Source organism: Protopterus annectens, chromosome 5.part1, assembly GCF_019279795.1.
Source record: "Protopterus annectens isolate FY-2018-M chromosome 5.part1, PAN1.0, whole genome shotgun sequence".
NCBI lineage: Eukaryota > Metazoa > Chordata > Ceratodontiformes > Protopteridae > Protopterus > Protopterus annectens.
The window spans coordinates 746,820,995-746,840,499 of NC_056736.1; the positions used below are offsets into that span (position 1 = coordinate 746,820,995).

The following is a 19,505-nucleotide window of genomic DNA, read 5'->3' on the forward strand; positions in this document are numbered from 1 at the left end:
GTCTTGCATATGGAATTAAAAGAATGCAGGAGGCCATGAACCCCAAGGCTTGCAGTATTTGTCTTGCAGATAGCAGGATTTTTGTAGCCACTTGTTTGAAGTAGGTTGTCAAATGAATTTGTTTCTCTGGCATGAGGTAAGCCGTCTGGGAAGTTGTATTCAAGCTTGCTCCCAGAAATATAATCTGTTGACAGGGCACCAGGTGTGATTTCTTTTTGTTTATGGTGTACCCCAGACAAGTTAGAACCCTTTTTACAAAGGCCAGATGATTCAAAAGTATGTCCTGGCTTTCTGCCTGAATTAGACAATCGTCCAGGTACGGGTATTTTTGAATATTTCTTTGCCTGCAAAATGGAATAACTGGAGCTAGGCACTTTGTGAATATCCTGGGAGCAGTAGATAAGCCAAAGGGCAGTGCAGAGAACTGATATTGCGTGTAGCCTGCTTTGAAGCGTAGGTATCTTCTGCAAGATTCCCTGATTGAGATCTGCAGGTATGCTTCTTTTAAATCTAGTGTTGCCAACCAGGCATCATTGCCTAGCATAGGAAGTAATTTGTGAAGGAGTCAGCATCTTGAATTTTGGAATCTCCAAAAAGGTGTTTAGAGTAGACAGGTCCAGGACAGGACACCATGAATTGTCTTTTCTGGGTACCAGGAAAAGTCTCGAGTAAAAACCTTAATCCTTTTCCTCTTCTGGTACCAGTTGAATAGCCCCCATGCTTGAGAGAGAAAGTACTTGTTTTGGGGCCTCTGCCCACTGATGTGGAGGTAGGTCCGGCCACCCACTTGGTGTTGGCAACGTGTGGAAGTGAAATCTGTATCCCTGGGACACTATATTTAAAACCCATTTGTCCTGGGTAATGAGTTCCCAATTCTTTGCATGAAGAGCAATCTTTCCCCCCCAAAGGGGTAGTCAGTTGATAAGTGCTTGGAATTTTTAAAAGAAAGTAATTGAGACAGTTTACCATAGGGGAGTGTCTTATTATTCCCAGATTTGGAAGTGGAGGCCCCCCACTGCTTAGTTCTGTGTGTCCCCTGGGACTGAAACCTGTTTTTTTTGCTGTGTCTGGGTCTGGCTTGAGAAGACCTGGAAGGGGCTGGAAGGGACCAATTCTTAGAGGGCCAGTGCCTACTAAATCTAGGAGGCTGAACTTGTAAAAAATCTTTAACAGTTTGCATAGATTTAGCTTTATCTTCCATCTTTTTAAGAACTTCCTCAGCCTTGTTGCCAAACATGCGTTCCTGATTTAAAGAAGCATCCAATAATTTAGCTTTAACATGATCAGGCAAAGATTTATCCTTAAGCCAAGCATGCCTTCTGAGCACAGACCCAGTAACAGCAGCCCTGCAAGAGGCCTCTAATGAATCAAAACCACATTGCAAAGTATGTTTTCCAACTTGTTCAGCAGAATGCATTAAATCCTGTAATTCTTTATTTTCCACACAGTCAGGAATCATCATTTTCAGTTTAAGCAGTCCAATAACATGTTGATGATACTTTAACATATGAAACTAGCAGTTTAAATCCCTAATGACCAAGGTTGCAGAAGTGTAAACCTTCTCTTCCCATCTATCCAGCGTCCTGGAGTCTCTATCAGAAGGGGTAAGATTTTTAGCAGTAGAAGCCTTAATGCCCTTGGGCCCCTGTGAAATAGTCTATGGATCTGCAATAGAATTTTTGAAAATGAACTTGTGGACTCAGGGACCCTGTAGTATCTGTCAGGTTTTCTGGGAGCAGGAGGCAGGGAATCAGGGGCCAAACTAGATTCCAAAAAGCATCATCAACAATGTCTAGTACAGGAGGAATAGCTAAAGGCCTATGCTGAGGTAGAAGAAAACCCCTAAGCCTGTCATTTGAATCAGAAAAATCCTGGCTTTCCCAGTGGAAATGCTCCCTTAGATGCCATCTGTGGAGGAGAAAGCAAACAGCATTTATGTGTTGGGTGAAGAAACATACTCTGATGGTTGTAGCGCTGCTTCAAACACAGGTATGTACCTTGAGACACCATGTAATGCCAACCAGAGTGAGGATGAAGACTATGACACAGACGATGAGATTCCACTTGCACGTCTGCGTGAGAAGGCCATTGCCTGTGATATGGATGATGCCCCTGTGCCGCCATTCCTGACAGACCACTACGACTTGCAACAGAAGACCTGAACAATAAAGATGAAACAGACCATGATAGTACGGATGAGGTACCACTTGCACTCCTAAGGAAGGATGCCACACACAATGGTCTCCCAGTGCAGTCCAATTTTGACACAGATGACGAATTGCCTTTATCTGTGTTCAAGAAAGCGCATGCCACCAGACACACCTATGATGCCCTCCACAGTCCATGACAGTGCAAGTGCTTTCAAAGATGTGGATGTTCCTTCGACTGTGGTTGAAGTTCATAGTAGTCCAGAGTATGTGGACTGAGATGGAGAAAATCCACTAGATCCGAGTCAAAGTAGCTCCCTGTCAAGCAAGGATATGATTGCGCCTCAGCATGGAACGTCTGTTAGTACTTCACTAACAAGTTCATGCACTACAGTTGCTACTGACACAGAGAGAGTACCATCACTGAACCATGTCCGACTTTCCAGTTCAAGATGTTCCTGGCGACCCAGTAAGGTATGCCAAGCATGCCCACCACATAAGATCACGTGTGGGAAAAACGTAACACAGCAGTACACACTGATGACACTGTGAGGTCAGTAGGCCCTGTAAACAACTTGGGTTCAGCTACAGAGATGGACTTCATGAATTTGATGTTCCCAGAGGAGCTGTATACACTTATTGCCAATGAAACCAATCGCTATGCTGCACAGAGGGAGGCCACAGTAGACAAGGTTGATATGCGGTGGAGTCCTGTTTGTCCAGGAGACATATGCACATTTCTAGGTGTCAGAATACACATGTCCATTGTACATGATCCTGAATATCGTCTTTCTGGGAAATGCACCATGTATATGGTTGCTTCCCAATAGCTGAGTACATGACCTGAGAGAGGTTTGAAAAAATTCAGCAGTATTTCCATTCCAGTGACAACCACCTGAGCCTACCACAGGGCTCTGTGAGACATATGTAAAGGGCCCATATCGATACAGGAAGAATGCAGAGTCCCTGTAATCACAACTACGCAGGTAAAAGCTGCACTCTCTAAAGCCAAAAACACAGCATCCACAGGACCGGACAACATCCCAGGCTGCGTTTTACACAAACTTCAGAATGAACTGGCTCCCCACCTAAGCACCATGTTCAATCATAGCCTCACATCAGGCTTTGTGCCCACTGAATGACGCACAGCAACAGTTATCCCACTCCACAAAGGGGGAGCCACCACTGATCCCGGGAACTATCACTCTATTAGCTTGACGAGCCTGGTCTGTAAGGCCATGGAACATATCATCATGAACTCATAAACAAAGACATTGGTAACCTCCAAACTCTGGACCCCACCCAGTTCAGGTTTGTGAAAGGCATATCATGCCTCCTGAACCTGATCGACTTCGAGGCTGTAACCAAAGCTGTAGACAAGGGTAAGGTGGTTCACACAGCCTATCTTGACCTCATACCAAGGCTTTTGACACCATCCCCATTCTGGAATTATAGATAAACTCACTAAACTACATGAAAACACTTACGTCACAAGATGGGTTGCCAACTGGCTTACTGACAGAACCCACAGTGTAAAAGTTGCAGACTCCAAATCTGACTTCAAACCAGTGACTATAGTAACACAGGGTTCAGTCCTGGGACCTCTCCTGTTTGGTATCTACTTCTCTGAAGTACAGGCTAACACAGAAGGCCTTTGGCTAATGAAGTTCGCAGATGACTGCAAACTAGGAGTCATAGTCGAGTCCCCAAATGATGTGGACATCCTACAGAAGGGCCTCACTGAGACAGATGCCTGGTGTCAGAGCCATGGCCCCAAGCTCAATGCCAAAAAGTGCACTGTCATCCCCGTTGGTAAAAACTCTGTACCCATAAACTATCACATAGGCGGCAGTCTACTTAACGCCGAATGGGTGATGAGACCTTGGGGACACAGGTGGACAGTAGTCTCTCCTTTGATAATGACATCACCACAGTAGTCAGGAAATCCTTCTATGTGGCACACCTCATCACAAAAGGGTTTTCATCCAGGAAAGAGGTAATTGTTCCCCCTCTACTCGACACTCATTAGACCCATTATAGAGTACAATGCCCCTTTTGTAATGTACCTCACAAGACATCTGCAGCAGCTGGAAAGGCCACAGAAGTACCTCAAAAAGAGGATTACTGCCCTCAAAGAGATGCCCTACACTGACAGTCTCAAAAAACTCCAGCTTTACTCCATTGCATATCGCCTACTCCGAGATGATCTCTGCCTAACATATAAAGCTATGTCAAACCCAGAGCTGTTGGACATGCTGCACCTAAAGAAATCCCAGTCCCTCAAAGCTACATGCTCTAGGGACTTAAACCTTGTCACTACAATAAACAGGACACGCTTGAGGGATAGATTCCTGTCTCAGAGACTTCCCATACTCTGGAACAGGCTACCCATCTATGTCAAGCAAAGTTCCTCATTAGCACTCTTCAAGAAAAATCTTGATGAGTGGATGGGAAATGGGAAATACACCCCTGGGGATCACTTCTGTGTCTCTGCTCGACAGGGGCACAGGAAAATAACTTTCTCGGGTAGCATAAGCCAGGGAACCTTGTTGGCTAGGCTTACTTAGGCCTTTGGGCCAATAGCCTAGTACCTACCTATGAACCTATGACAAGATGCATCATGTACAGCCAATACTGAATGCAGTACTTCATGCATGCAGGACACAGTACAATGTGCATCGTGAGGTGGCTGTAGACGAAGCCATGGTTGGCTTCCGTGGACGCTTGACATGTAAGACAGTTTATGCCTGGCAAGTCAGAGAGGTACGGCATTAAGGGGTGGGTGTTAGCAGACTCTACCAATGGGTGCGTATGTGAATTCCAGGTATACACTGGGTACGTGAACTCCAGGTGTACACTGGGTACGTGAACTCCAAGTGTACACTGGGTACGTGAACTCCAAGTGTACACTGGGTACGTGAACTCCAAGTGTACACTGGGTACGTGAACTCCAAGTGTACACTGGGTACGTGAACTCCAAGTGTACACTGGAGCACGTGAACTCCAAGTGTACACTGGGTACGTGAACTCCAAGTGTACACTGGGTACGTGAACTCCAAGTGTACACTGGGTACGTGAACTCCAGGTATACACTGGGTACGTGAACTCCAGGTATACACTGGAAAAGCAGAGCAGAATACAGAGGTCGGACTGGCACACCGAGTTGTGGTGGACCTAACTAGGGTACTGATTGTCAAGAAGCATCACATTTACATTGATAACTTCTTTACCTCTGTCCCGCTGGCATAGCACTTGCAGCAAGATGGTCTGTACTGCTGTTGAACCATGCACACCAATTGGTCAGGATGGCCTCTAACGTTCAACAGACAGGCCATTGGAAAAGCACCTCGAGGGTACTACAAGCAGTTGCAGTGTGGACCACTGCTGGCTACTGAATAGAAGGATAGCAACCCAGTATTCCTCCTCTCAACTAACAGTAACCCAACCTTGTCAGACTCCAGCACACGCAGGAGAAAGCGTGATGGAACAAAGACATCGGTGCCATGTCTATCAGTGTAAACATGTATAACACTTACATGAATGGGGTGGACTGAGCAGATCAGCATAGGACACAGTATACCACTGCCAGAAAGGCCCACAAATGGTGGCTGCACTTGTTCTGGTTTTTATGGGATGTGGCCATAGTAAATGCTTTCATTATATTTTGTGAAAGCAACAGCCACCAGCAACTGTCACGCTCTGGATGGCCTATTCCAGCAACACAGTTACAGTTTCAAAGGAAGCTCAGCTTGCACCTCCTTGCCAGGTTACAAGAAGAGGACAAGATGCACTGAGATGACTGTCTCAGAGCTCATGAGCTGACTTGAGCATGGCTCACAGTCTCCGGTGAAATGGCGAAAATCAAGACGCAAAAACTGTGCCAGTAAGAGTAAACGTGCTGAGTCATCATGGGGATGCTCGACTTGCAAAATCAACCTGTGTGTTGAATGCTTTGGTGACTACCATGGCCATAAAGGTGTTGTGCATTGATGACAGCAGGGAAGGCACAGTGCAATGTACAAGGTAAATCAAGGTGTGTATTCCTATGGCACTGGGGACCTTGGAGACTCTTCAGCTCGGTGCTGAATGCTGTGTGCATCAGTGGGTGCCACACCTAGACACCATGAATCTTAGGATCATCCTGGATGGCAGTGGGGAACTTGGAGATTCTTCAGCTCAGTCTCAGTGGGCTGCTTTCCAGGATATGCATGGTTTCACGGGTGCCACTATGATGCCTTCAGTCCCTCCCCGAAAGGCCACCTGCAAAAAGAATGAGTCTAGGTACATCTTTTTCCTTATGCTATGTGCCTTTTACTCTCCCTCCACTCTGGTACAGTAAATGTATGTAGGTCAGGGCAGCAGTTAGTAAGTTACTTCCGTCCTTGATCCCTTATGTCCATTGCTGAATGGACACATGTAAAGAGAAAAGGCAAAAGTAAGGCAGACTGCTGACACTGGAGGAGGTTGTGAGACAGTAGTGGTATAAGCAGAGTGGGTAGCCAGCACAGGTATGGGACACTTCAAATGTTCACCAGCTGAAGCCCCATGCCTGTCCTTGGCATATTATTGGAGTGGTGGTCCTTACCCTGATTTTTCTATTTATATCTGCCCTTCCTGTGCCCCCTTGTCAATCAGTGTGTGTGTAATTTGGTGTTTTCAGGGCTGGTAGGTATGTACCTCGGCAGCATCACTCATTGTGTGTCATCTGGTGTTGTCAAGGGTGGTAGGTTATGTACCTCTGCATCGTCACCACCAGTTATGTACCTTATCAAAAGAATAATACCCCTGTGAATGGGGTGAAGATTTGGATGGGCTAACCAGGTAATGCATATAATATACATATATATGTAGTCTTCCAATACATCTCTCAAACATCAGTAGTAACCTGTTTGCATTCCTTTCTTGTGCAGGTGCATCCACCTTGTGACAGTGACATGTCTTCATGAGCAGAACGACAAGTGAGAGTGTGGGTGTGTGGCCATTCCTACCTTCACTGAGCTGTCAGCCATACCTTCAAAAGTGAAAACCACTACAACTTGAGCTTCCCCACATCTAGTGTGAAGGTATACTGGATTGCAAGAATAAGTATGCACTGGAGCGGACTCCTGCAGCTGTTGTTCCATCTACCCTGAGCCTGACATTCTTGTGCTGCACATTGCAGGGAATGATGTAATCAGTCACCCACTCGGAAGGCTACGGTTTCAAATTAAAGCAATTTTTGAACACCTGTAGTCATGGTGGCCACATCATTTTGTGTGGTCTGACATAATTCCTCGCCAGATATAGCAAACAGCAAACAGTCAACGGGCAGTGCACAAGGCCAGACATTTACAGAATGGGTTCATGCATGGCTTGATGCACAGGGTCGGTGGATCAATAATCTGCCATGACAGCATCACCGCAGATGATGTTCACCTTTTCAGAAGCTATGACGTTAACCTAAGTGAGGATGGCATTGTGTTGTTCTTGACTGATCTCCACAATGGCGTGATGACAGCTATGCACGATATATTGACAACATGCAGCTAGTGAAAACAAACTGACTATGACCAAGTAGGACCAGTATGATAAGAATCTCTATTGTTATATTTTATGAAACCATTGTCATTACTGATGACACAGGAAAAGAACTGCTAGGGAATTTGTTTGTACAAATGCAGAGTAACGCTTCATTTTCGGATTGTCAAAGAACCATCTGTACTGTGTGTGCAGGTACAGATAACCATTTGATTATGAATTCTGTTATGTAACTTATATTTTTCTTACTCTGGTAAATAACTGTGGTAGGGAGATGGCGAACATGCTGAGTAAGAACTGTTTGAGAAGAGTGCTACATACAAGAGACTATGTCAATAACCATCCTGCACACATATCACAGTTTGGTTACAATTATGGTTATGAGAGTTATGATTTCTTTTCCTATTGTGCTAAATAACTTTGTCAGGTAACATGTCATTGGGGAAGTAATACCTCATTTTGAAAGCAGTATTAGTTACAGGATGGAAAAAGTACTGTGTATGCTGGACAAATGTACAACTATCACATTATGTTTAGGACTTGGATTATGAGAGTTATGATATTGCTTCATATTTGGTGAATAACTTTGTCAGTGAACATGTCAGCCTGCTAAGTAGTAGCTCATTTTGAAGACGGTATTAGTATTTGCCAGATATAAAAACAACTGTACCTGTATGCCATACACGTCTAGATATCACAGTTTGTTTGGGACAATGGTTATGAGAATTATGATATTTTTTCATATTTTGCTAAATAACTATCAGGGAACATGCCATGAGGGTAAGTAATACCTCATTTTGAAGGCAGTATTAGTAGTTACAGGATGGGCAAAGAATCATCTGTATGTATGCAGGACAAATGTACAGACATCATATTTTGTTTAGAACTTTGGTTATGGAAATTATGATTTTTTTTCATATTTTGGTAAGTAAGTTTGCTAGGGGAGCATGTAACTGTGCCAAGTGATACCTCATTTTGAAGACAGTGTTACTCCTTCCACCATGATAAAATAACTGTCTGTATGCTGTACATATATACAGATATCGAAGTTTGTTTAGGAATAAGGTTATGAAAATTATGATTTTATTTCATATTTTGGTAAATAACTTTGCAAGGGAGCATGCCAATGTGCTAAGTAATACCTCATTTTGAAGACAGCATTAATAGTTACAACATGGTAAAAGAACTGGAGCGGTATGCTGTACAGATATCAAAGTTTGTTTAGGACTTAGTATATGGAAATTATGATTTATTTTACATATTTTGGTAAATAACTTTGCAAGGAAGCATGTCAATGTCCCAAGTAATACCTCATTTTGAAGACAGTGTTACTTCTTACAACATGGTAAAATAAGTGCGTCTGTATGTTGTACACATGTACAGATATCACAATTTATTTAGTCTTGTACGATTATGACAATTATACATTTCCAATACTTCTCATTATTATGCCCATATCTTTGCGAGGGAGCATGGTGATCACACAAATGATGCATCGTTTTGAAGCTGACATTGAGCCACACAACTTGTACACTGATGTGTAGTATTTTTCTGTTACGGGTAATGAGATATTATGCTTTATCAATTATGAGAAATATAATATTAATCACATTTATGTGATTATCCCTGTAACGGAGCATCACACAGTAATGGTTAAGGTATAATTTTAAAGCTGACATTCATACAAACAAATTAATCTACATGGTACATTTGCCAATATATTGTCATTTGTTGTACCAAAAATGTAAAAAATATGCACAATATTAGCATTCCTTGGCAAATATTTAATAATGACTTAGATACACACTATCAATATTTATACTGTTAGAAAGGTCAGTGTTTGCTGAACAACATTCACATTTACATTTTTAGTCTACCTCTTATGGTCAGAGTTATTAGCATTTGTTTTCTGTATGGTATTACAAATGGATTATCTGAAAATAAGCTCAGGCTGCACTGCTGTTCCTATGGTGGAAGCAAGCAGGCAGCATTTTCTGAGCTGCTCCGGAGTGAATGAGATAATTTGAACAATTGTATCCCCACAGGACATTTCTTCTAAGGTGGGGCTGAGACTTAAGGACTCCTCCTCCTCAGAGCAATAATGCAAAGGTGATGACATTCGGGAGAAGTAGGCCAATGAATCCTCATCCGAGTCTAATTCCTCAGCAGAAGAATCAAGCTCCCTAGATCTTTATGGGTGGAAGATCAAGGGGAAGCAGGAACAGAAATGCCCTCCAGTGACCTCAAGGCTAGCAAGGCATTAAACAAACCCTGACTAAAATCCTGCCACTCCTTGTGAGAAGCCTTAGGAGGGGAAGAAATATGCTTGGTGTTCTGTCTCTTCTTATGGGGGACATCGGCTTTAACCTTCCTTGGCAGCTCAGAACCCTGGCTCGACTCATTCAGGTACCAGGATCTTCCTCCCTAAGCTCTGGTGGATCTCCCTAGGCCTCTCAGATATGTTCAGCTGTGGTCGCCCCTCCATGTCCCCTACTGTTTGCAAAGCCTCAGAGGATGTGTGAGAAACCGGTTCCATGTTGGCCTCTGTCATGGCAGAGGGAACTGATGTCAGTATTGGGCAGTCAGCAGGGTTGTCATCCATCTCAAGAGAGACGTCCACCAGAAGCTGGACAGCAGGAGTACCAGAATTTGACTTCTAAGTGACAGCTGTACCTGGGGGCATTTGGATTCGGCCATGGTTTCCTGGGGCAGCAACTTCAGATGTTGGAACTCAAGATAAAAGGAAAGCAAAGGCAGATGGCTATGACTTGTCCAGCACAAATGCCTGGCAAATAGAGCACTGAGTGCAGTTGTGAGAAGCGATTAGACAAAACAAACACTTGCCATGACAATCCTTATGGGGAATCTGCTTCCCACACTGACATTTCTTTTTCTTGGGTGACATGAATCCTCAAAATACAATGTAAAAAACGGGAAAAGGAACACCAATGGGGTACTTATCTGAAACAGGCTCAGTATAATTAACACAACAATGTGCATTCAGACAGACTTTCAACTATGGCATCCAGACTGGTAGCAAAGAAGATCAGGGTTTGGAACATCTGTAACATCACCTTTACACCCGCTGCCCTTGGCAGGAGATCTCATATGTTACAAATACAGCAACAGTGATATGGAAGGACATCAAAAGTTTACACTTAATGTACTTTGAAACACTCATTCCACTGGCAAGAATGTCTCTTGACCATCAGAAAAACAGTAAAGCCTAGCAAAATTTACAAAGTTCTTTAAAAAAAAGTACTGTTTTTGCTAAAAACAGAATAAATGTTGACAGTTTTTCCCTAAAGGTAACTTATCTGCCCAGGAACTGAGACAGTCTAGTTGATTACTAATCCTTGAAAGCCCACGCTGATTCAGTGGCAGGAAAGCCCTGAAGGGCTTGGCACACAGATGCTAATTTTCTTTTTTTTTAATCAAATATTTTTATTGAAGTAAGAAAAATGAAAATGTTAACAATAAGAACATCATGGATGCAATTCTCAAACATGAAAGAACAATGAAAAACACACACTGCAACTACATACACTATTTACAGAGGTTCAACATTGGTAAAATTACAAAACAATAGCAAAATGTTTGCATAATAAACATCAGATAATTCAGAAAGAGTTAGTCTTTACAAAAAGTTTCAGTGAGAAAAGAAACCTTTATCCAACGATTATTAACAAAATTTCTATGATTTCTCTGGAAAAGATGCAGATTTTTTCAGTGGTTTGCTAGAGCTTACAATGGTCTGGGTCTGTGGAAGGTGCCCTTAAACTTTGGGAGCTGGCCAGGTGTTATATCCAGCTGGCCAGCTCTTATATTTAGCCAGTATATAATTGATATAGTTTAGGCGATATGATCTAACGATGACCATCAGGGATATCTGGACAGTCATTATTAAAGCCAGAATTCACAGCCGTAAAGAAAATACTCAGGCTCAAAATATTTGCTTCAAATAATGCAGATCAACCTGATAATAGTATTTCTTCCCAAATAAAAGTGTTTATTCCATGCAAAAATAAGCATGCATGCCTGCCTGCATCCATCCATCTTTAAAACATGTTTTACACCATTCAGCATTACGGAAAGCCAATGCCTACCTGGGCGGCAAACAGCAATAAGTCAGGAATCAGTTCTGGATTGGACACTAGTCCCTCCCAACAGAAAACACTCGTACACACTTAGAAGCAACTGCAGCTCTATCAATCCACCTACAAGAGTGTCTTTGGAATGTGGAAGGAAACCAAAGCCCCTGGCAAAAAAACACATAGATAAAGGGAAGATGAGCAAATTCTATAAGGAAACCAAAGCCCCTGGCAAAAAAACACACAGATAAAGGGATGATGAGCAAATTCTATAAGGAAACCAACGCCCCTGGCAAAAAAACACACAGATAAAGGGATGACGAGCAAATTCTATAAGGAAACCAACGCCCCTGGCAAAAAAATACATAGATAAAGGGATGACGAGCAAATTCTATAAGGAAACCAACGCCCCTGGCAAAAAAACACATAGATAAAGGGATGACGAGCAAATTCTATAAGGAAACCAAAGCCCCTGGCAAAAAAACGCATAGATAAAGGGAAGATGAGCAAATTCTATAAGGAAACCAAAGCCCCTGGCAAAAAACACACAGATAAAGGGATGACGAGCAAATTAAAAACACACAGATAAAGGGATGACAAGCAAATTCTATGTACAAGACACCTCAGATGGTAACTAAAAGCTATAAAACAGCAGGGTGCATCCCCAAATAACTTGGATTTATATCATTAGCAAAGAAACTGTTGTCCAAAACAGTTAGTTGTTTGCTGCAGTACTCTGCCAAATCCGTATGTAAATACCTGGCTTCTGACGGAATTACCATAACATGTGCTTACCTCTTTTCTCCCTTTGGTGATATACAGAAAAAATAGCTTCACCAGACTCGAGCAGTTCTGCCAAACTACAAGCCTCCCCACTTGACTTCTGAATAATAAGGTTGCACACAAATTCAGCATGATGGTCAAATTCAGGGCAAAACATGCGGGCTACTGTCCGGGTGCACCTCTGTTCGCTCTCTGGGAGAAAAGATAAGTGCACTGTGATGAAAGCATTAATTCCGGCATCAGCGCAGTACTGCAGTGACGTATCTTTGCCGGCTGCAGCCCTGAGAAAACAAGTAAAACACAATCAGAAATTAAAAAAGAAAAATCACAAGCTTGTTTTCCTATTTACTGAAGCAGTTTCATTTTCTCATTCTAATCCAGTGACACCTCCAGCCTTCTCATAAACAGGACAAGCTTAATGGAGTTAACCTGGTCAGTAAAAAATCTGTGGCTATCCTGTTTACAGCAGTAACTTATCTACATAATAAGAGTAAACTACTTCACAGCTGTGTACTGCATATATCACAAAAAAGGACTAACCAACTTCAGAGCTGTCTACTGCATTTATCAATAAAAGGATTAAACGTCACAGCTGTCTACTGCCTGTATAAAAAAACAAAAATTAAACAACTTCACAGCCCTGTACTGTATATATCAAAAAGGAAAGTACTCTAGCAATTGAAAGCAGCCATTTTACTCTTAAATATTTTCCCGTTCTCATACAACCTAACTGGCTGAACAGAATTTAAAAGTAAGGAGCCCATTTCAGAAATCATTATTTCTTATGCTGACCAAACAAATGGGTAACTCCACACAAGAACTCCTTCAGCCATGACTCAAGTTACAATAAGTACAATGCATGCCTAATGCTCAACTCCAAAAAGACGTTAATGAAGAGATTATTCATACAAAAGTCATAAAAATGACAAATTGTTAAAAAAACACCAAGTGGTTTTTGTTAGAGTGAGAGAAGCTCTTCATGTTTTTGGAATCCGTTAAAGTGATTTCCTTCAAACCAAAGAAAGTGCACGACCTTCCCCCTTCTGATCAGAATACGGACTTCATGTGTCCCTGTACAAAGGAAAGGAGCACGAGGCACTGTACAGAACCACTCAATCCCCCTCCTCATTCCTTCAGACACAAACACTCAACCATAATATTCCATAGTTATCTGATCCCGCATAAAAACAATATTAAATAATATAGATAAACTGTTATACATTTTCAGGTTTGTTTGGGCTTCCAGTGAAACATCTGGGAATGGCCTCTGTATGAGAAACATCTGTGTCACTGGACTTGTCACCTCATCACCTCAGAATAACTTTAATTTTATAAACAATGTTGTTATACCATCATTTATGGTGCAGGCATACAAGCATTAATAGAAAATAAAACAAGCCACATTAACATTTTTTCCATTTACAGACATTACAAATCTACGTTCTTTATATCAGTCTTATAGTCCAACATTACATAAATCACTCCATTCCTGCCTTCTGTTAAACCAAACCTCATCCTAGGTATTACTCTGCATGTATTGCTCCGACAAATCCATTTCTACGTAATTTGCTCTTTCCTTTTTCTGAGGATCCCTCTTCCAGTTCTTTTATCAATTTTACAATATTTAATACTTCAAAAACAGTTGGTTTCGTTTTTGATTTCCATTTTCTAGTGATTGCTATTTTGGTAACGAACAGAATTAAACTTAATAAAGCATGCTTTTCTATGTCTAGGCAATTCAGATCCTGCATCCCATCCCAAATAATAATTTCCTGGTGTTACAGCCACTTGTGTCCACAATATTTCTTTCTTTTCTTTTTTTTTTTAAGAAGGTTTCCCCCAATATTTCTGACAGAGTACTCTGCAGGGTTCACACTCCCAAAAAACATGTTCACGGTTGCTTCTTCCCTATCACAACTCCCAACATTTGAAATCTACCTGAAGAAAAATTGTTTGAAGTCTGCTTGTGGTATAAAAATACCTACACAAATACTTCCATCAAAGATCCTAAATCGTCTGGGCCTTGTTTTATACCTGTGAGTCGTACATATGTCCCCCCAATGCTTCTTCAGTCTCTCCCCCCAATCTTTTCTAACCTCCTCCGATTGATTCTTACAGTTATCATGAAATATTGTACATGTCCTACTAATTACCCCCTTTTTAGCAGATGCTGTTCTAAACTTTGGCCTCATCCCACTCTATTACCTCTTCCTCTCCAGTTACTTGATATCAATACCTTGGTTCATTTGCCAGTTTTCTCCAGTAAATTCCAGCCGCTCTTGCGCATTTTTGGTACCCCTACTTGCAGTCTTCTCTGTTGGCAAAATCTCCTTTCTCCATATAATGTGTTATCTTACTTAGAATACTTTCTGTAGCTTTAAGAATATAATATTATGTATATTGTTTATTATTCTCCTTAAGGATCTACATCAAAAAATGCCACATTCACCCCCTACTTCATCATCATCCCTTTCCACTCTGAATTCTAACCTTCTGCTTGCGTTATATCAGTATATGTAAAATATCCCTCAAAACAGGTAATCCTAAAGCACCTTGCTCTATTGGGAGGATCAGATTACCCTACTTAAATCGTCCACTTCCCTCACAGATAAATTCTTTCAACTCTTTATTAATTACTGCCCACAACTTCTCTGGCTAAAAATATGCCTGACCTGTACATAAAACTAAAGGAACTAATATATTTTTACTGCTTTTATCTTACTATCTACATCCATAAACAACAGCTTCAAGTCACACAGTTTTGTATTTTGTTTAATCTCTTCCCACACATCCTTAGCTGTCGTAACAGAAGCGTCTTTATAATCCATATATCTAAATACATCACCTTATGTTCCCATAAATATGGGTACTGCCAAACCAACTCATTTGTGGGTACATAATTTATGGTTATAGTCTGTTTTATTTTCACTAATTTTTTATACAGAGAAGAATTGAAACAGTCTCAAAATGTTCCATAACACTGATGTCTTTTTCTAAACTCTAAGTATAAATAATATCATATCTGCAAGTAAAGCCAGCTTTTCTTGGTTAACAGACAAATGATATCCTTATATCTCTGAATCCCTTACTTTTTTACAAGTGGCTCTAAATATAAATATAAAGTAAATAACAAAGGAGAAAGAGGACACAGCTTCCTGGTTCCTCTGTTCAAACATAAGTCATCACCGAGGAACCCTCTCACTTTAATTCTAGCTTCTGAGCCTTCATATATCCTCCTAATTAACCTTATTATTGTATCAGGGAATGCAAATGTTTCCACTGCCCTACTCATAAAATCCCAGCTCACTCTGTCGAACGCTTTCTCTGCATCAACAGCAGCAGTATTTTCTTATATTTTACTTATCTCTGGGTCAGTGGTGTTCTGTTAATGTTGTCAAATGCTTGCCTCCCCTCCACAAAACCAAACTGGATCCATACAGATCAATTTTGGCAACACATTTGCCATTCTTTTAGCCATTACAGACAAACATTTTATAATCACAGTTTAAAACTGAAATGGGTATTTTCCCTTGTTGGGTAATAAAGCCACCACAACTTTCTTCCAAGATGTTGATGCTTTCCCTCCTTTTAAAATAATAATAAACAAAATCTTTCGGATCTTTATCACTTTCTCCCCTCCTAACTTCTACAGGAATACTATCTGTTCCTGCAGACGTCCCTGCAGATTGATCATACGCCACCATTTGTATCTCATCTCCTATCTTATCTATCAGTTGCTGTGCCTCATCTTCCTCTAATCTCGATGTAATTAAACCACCTCAGAGTAACTGTTAGGCTGCAGAAGGAGTAAACATAACTGAAACAGTAAGAAGGTATCTCAAGTATGATGTTGCCTTCCTTAATGAGTACAAAAAAGGTTCATCCTTTGTCTCAAATTCCAATTTAGCATTTTCTTTACTGAAAGAGTCTGTGTTTAGGGACACAAGCACTGTGCACCCACCACCACAACATCCCATGTCACATTAGCACCCACCAGGACATCCCATGTCACACTAGCACCCACCAGAACACCCTGTATCACATCAACAAACACCAGGACACCCTGTGTCACATCAGCACACACCGGGATACCCCATGTCACACCAGCACCCACCAGGACACCCCGTGTCACACCAGCACCCACCAAGACATCCCATGTCACACTAGCACCCACAGGACATCCCATGTCACAGTAGCACCCACCAGAACACCCTGTATCACATCAACAAACACCAGGACACCCTGTGTCACATCAGCACACACCGGGATACCCCGTGTCACACCAGTATCCACCAGGACACCCCGTGTCACACCAGCACCCACCAGGACATCCCATGTCACACTAGCACCCACCAGGACATCCCATGTCACACTAGCACCCACCAGGACAACCTGTGTCACATCAGCAAACACTAGGAACCCTATGTCACATCAGCAAACACCAGGACACCCTGTGTCACACTAGCACACCAGGACATCCCGTGTCATGTTAGCAAAGACTGTAACATCTGTGTCGCACTAAAACACAGCCACATTCGGTGCGACAACAGGTGTGTGTGCCTCTTCATCACTCCCACCAATTTTCCTACAAACACTGAGCAAACAATTCCTGCAAGTCAAGAAAAACAAACTGACACCTTCATTTTAAGACTGATAAGGAAATATACATTCACTTGACTTAAATGAAATGAACAGCAACTGGAGATGAAGGTGCCATCTAGGCATAAGGAGGTAACAGAGGGATATTTGTGACTCTCTAAGGATGGTCTCACCTCCAAGATCACCTGATCTAGTAATACAAAATGTTATACGTAGGAAAGGTAAAGTTAAATGTAAACTGGCATCTCCTCAGATTTTACCAAATCCAGGTTAGAATTCAATATGCAAATTTAATGCTTAATTTCCACAAAGTTCTATTCATAGCAAATGCTCCAGCAGTAAGCAGTCAAACATTATTCTGTAAATGTTCAACTGGATGTTATTTTGGATAAGCAGTTTCATCAATGGAAGACTCAAATACTTTAAGGCAAAACTAAGCACAAGCGTATATATAAAAATTAACCAAGTCATGGTTTATTCAGGCACTTTCACCACAATGATGTGGCTTCTTCAGACCATAACAACAAACATTCACTCTATGTTCCGTTTATATAACAATTTAAATTAAAACATCCAATAAGAATGTCTACCCACAATTCTTCATATTCAATCATTTCTACACCCCCCTCCCCATGATGACATCATCATAAAAGCTTCTCTTTAAAGATGTAGCACCTCATTTAAACACAATCTCATAAAACAAATAGGAACACTCCATTACGAAATAAAATATAACCTTTACAGTTAACCAAACTCATCTAGGTAAGCCCATAGCTTTGAGTACTGGAGTAATAGGCACTACTTCATTGAGCCCAGCTCCCTTATCCGCCCTGAATGTCATCAATGGACTTAATCAGATTGATTATACAGTTACAACATGTACATTTCTGAATATAATGTTTGAACAAACAGTGCTGCATAATGTTGTAAAGAAGGTTTCCTGTGTTTGAACAAGTTCCATAATGATTTTCCCACTACTTAACATAACATGGTGATGACACTGACCAGTCTGTAATTACTAGAATCTGTGGAAGGGACTTCTTTGTGGACTGGCACTGCAGAGGCTCGTTTCCAGATATCAGAGAAGTAGCTGTTAATGCTCTGTTAAGAATGTGCATAAGGGCTATGCTTGGGTGTTGATTACATTAGACACGTTTCCTATTATCACATCTTGTCCAATGAAACTTGTTTATGATCTTACGCAAGGCAAAGTTGACCATTTCAGATGTAGTTTGAGGAAACCAGAGTAGTTGTTAATCTCGTTTGCTTCAGGGAGGGAATTGCCAAACACACTTTCCTAGTTTACTGTTAATGGCATTCCTTTGGCATTGTATAGGGAATTGCTCAGCAACAAGTGCTGTAGGCATACTGCCCTCCACCAGAGTATCTACGTCCATCGATTCCTTCACTAATGTCACCATTACATACATCTGAGCCATAAGCATTTGGGTTTCATATACTTTAAAAATTATTGGCCCAACTGAGGCTTGGAAAATTGGACAACATTCAGGAAGTCAGTATTGCAGGACTTCTCTCTAACTTCAATGCCTTTGAGATCTTCAGGCTGCTTCCACCCCTGTAGTTACTGCTTTGAAAGCTTCAGGCTGCTTCCACCCCTGTAGTTATTGCTTTCAGAGTTTCAGGCTCCTTCCACCCCTGTAGTTATTGCTTTGAGATCTTCAGGCTGCTTCCATCCCTGTAGTTATTGCTTTGAGATCTTCAGGCTGCTTCCATCCCTGTAGTTATTGCTTTGAGGGCTTCAGGCTGCTTCCACCCCTGTAGTTATTGCTTTGAGAGCTTCAGGCTGCTTCCACCCCTGTAGTTATTGCTTTGAGAGCTTCAGGCTACTTCCACCCCTGTAGTTATTGCTTTGAGATCTTCAGGCTGCTTCCACCCCTGTAGTTATTGCTTTGAGATCTTCAGGCTGCTTCCACCTCTGTAGTTACTGCTTTGAGATCTTCAGGCTGCTTCCACCCCTGTAGTTATTGCTTTGAGAGTTTCAGGCTGCTTCCACCCCTGTAGTTATTGCTTTGAGATCTTCAGGCTGCTTCCACCCCTGTAGTTATTGCTTTGAGATCTTCAGGCTGCTTCCACCCCTGTAGTTATTGCTTTGAGGGCTTCAGGCTGCTTCCACCCCTGTAGTTATTGCTTTGAGAACTTCAGGCTGCTTCCACCCCTGTAGTTATTGCTTTGAGGGCTTCAGGCTGCTTCCACCCCTGTAGTTATTGTTTTGAGAGCTTCAGGCTGCTTCCACCCCTGTAGTTATTGCTTTGAGAGCTAAAGGCTGCTTCCACCCCTGTAGTTAATGCTTTGAGAGTTTCAGGCTGCTTCCACCCCCTGTAGTTATTGCTTTGATGGCTTCAGGCTG

At 41.8% G+C, this 19,505-nt stretch overlaps 1 protein-coding gene across 1 annotated transcript in view; it reads right to left on the bottom strand.

Annotated features, from left to right (window-relative positions):
• Window positions 1-19,505, bottom strand: part of C2CD3 (C2 domain containing 3 centriole elongation regulator) — a 2,415,762-nt gene that overhangs the window by 827,207 nt on the left and 1,569,050 nt on the right. Inside the window, exon 25 of the mRNA XM_044072855.1 lies at window positions 12,551-12,819. Coding sequence (XP_043928790.1) covers window positions 12,551-12,819 — 269 coding nt within the window. The remainder of the gene's footprint in view (window positions 1-12,550; window positions 12,820-19,505) is intronic.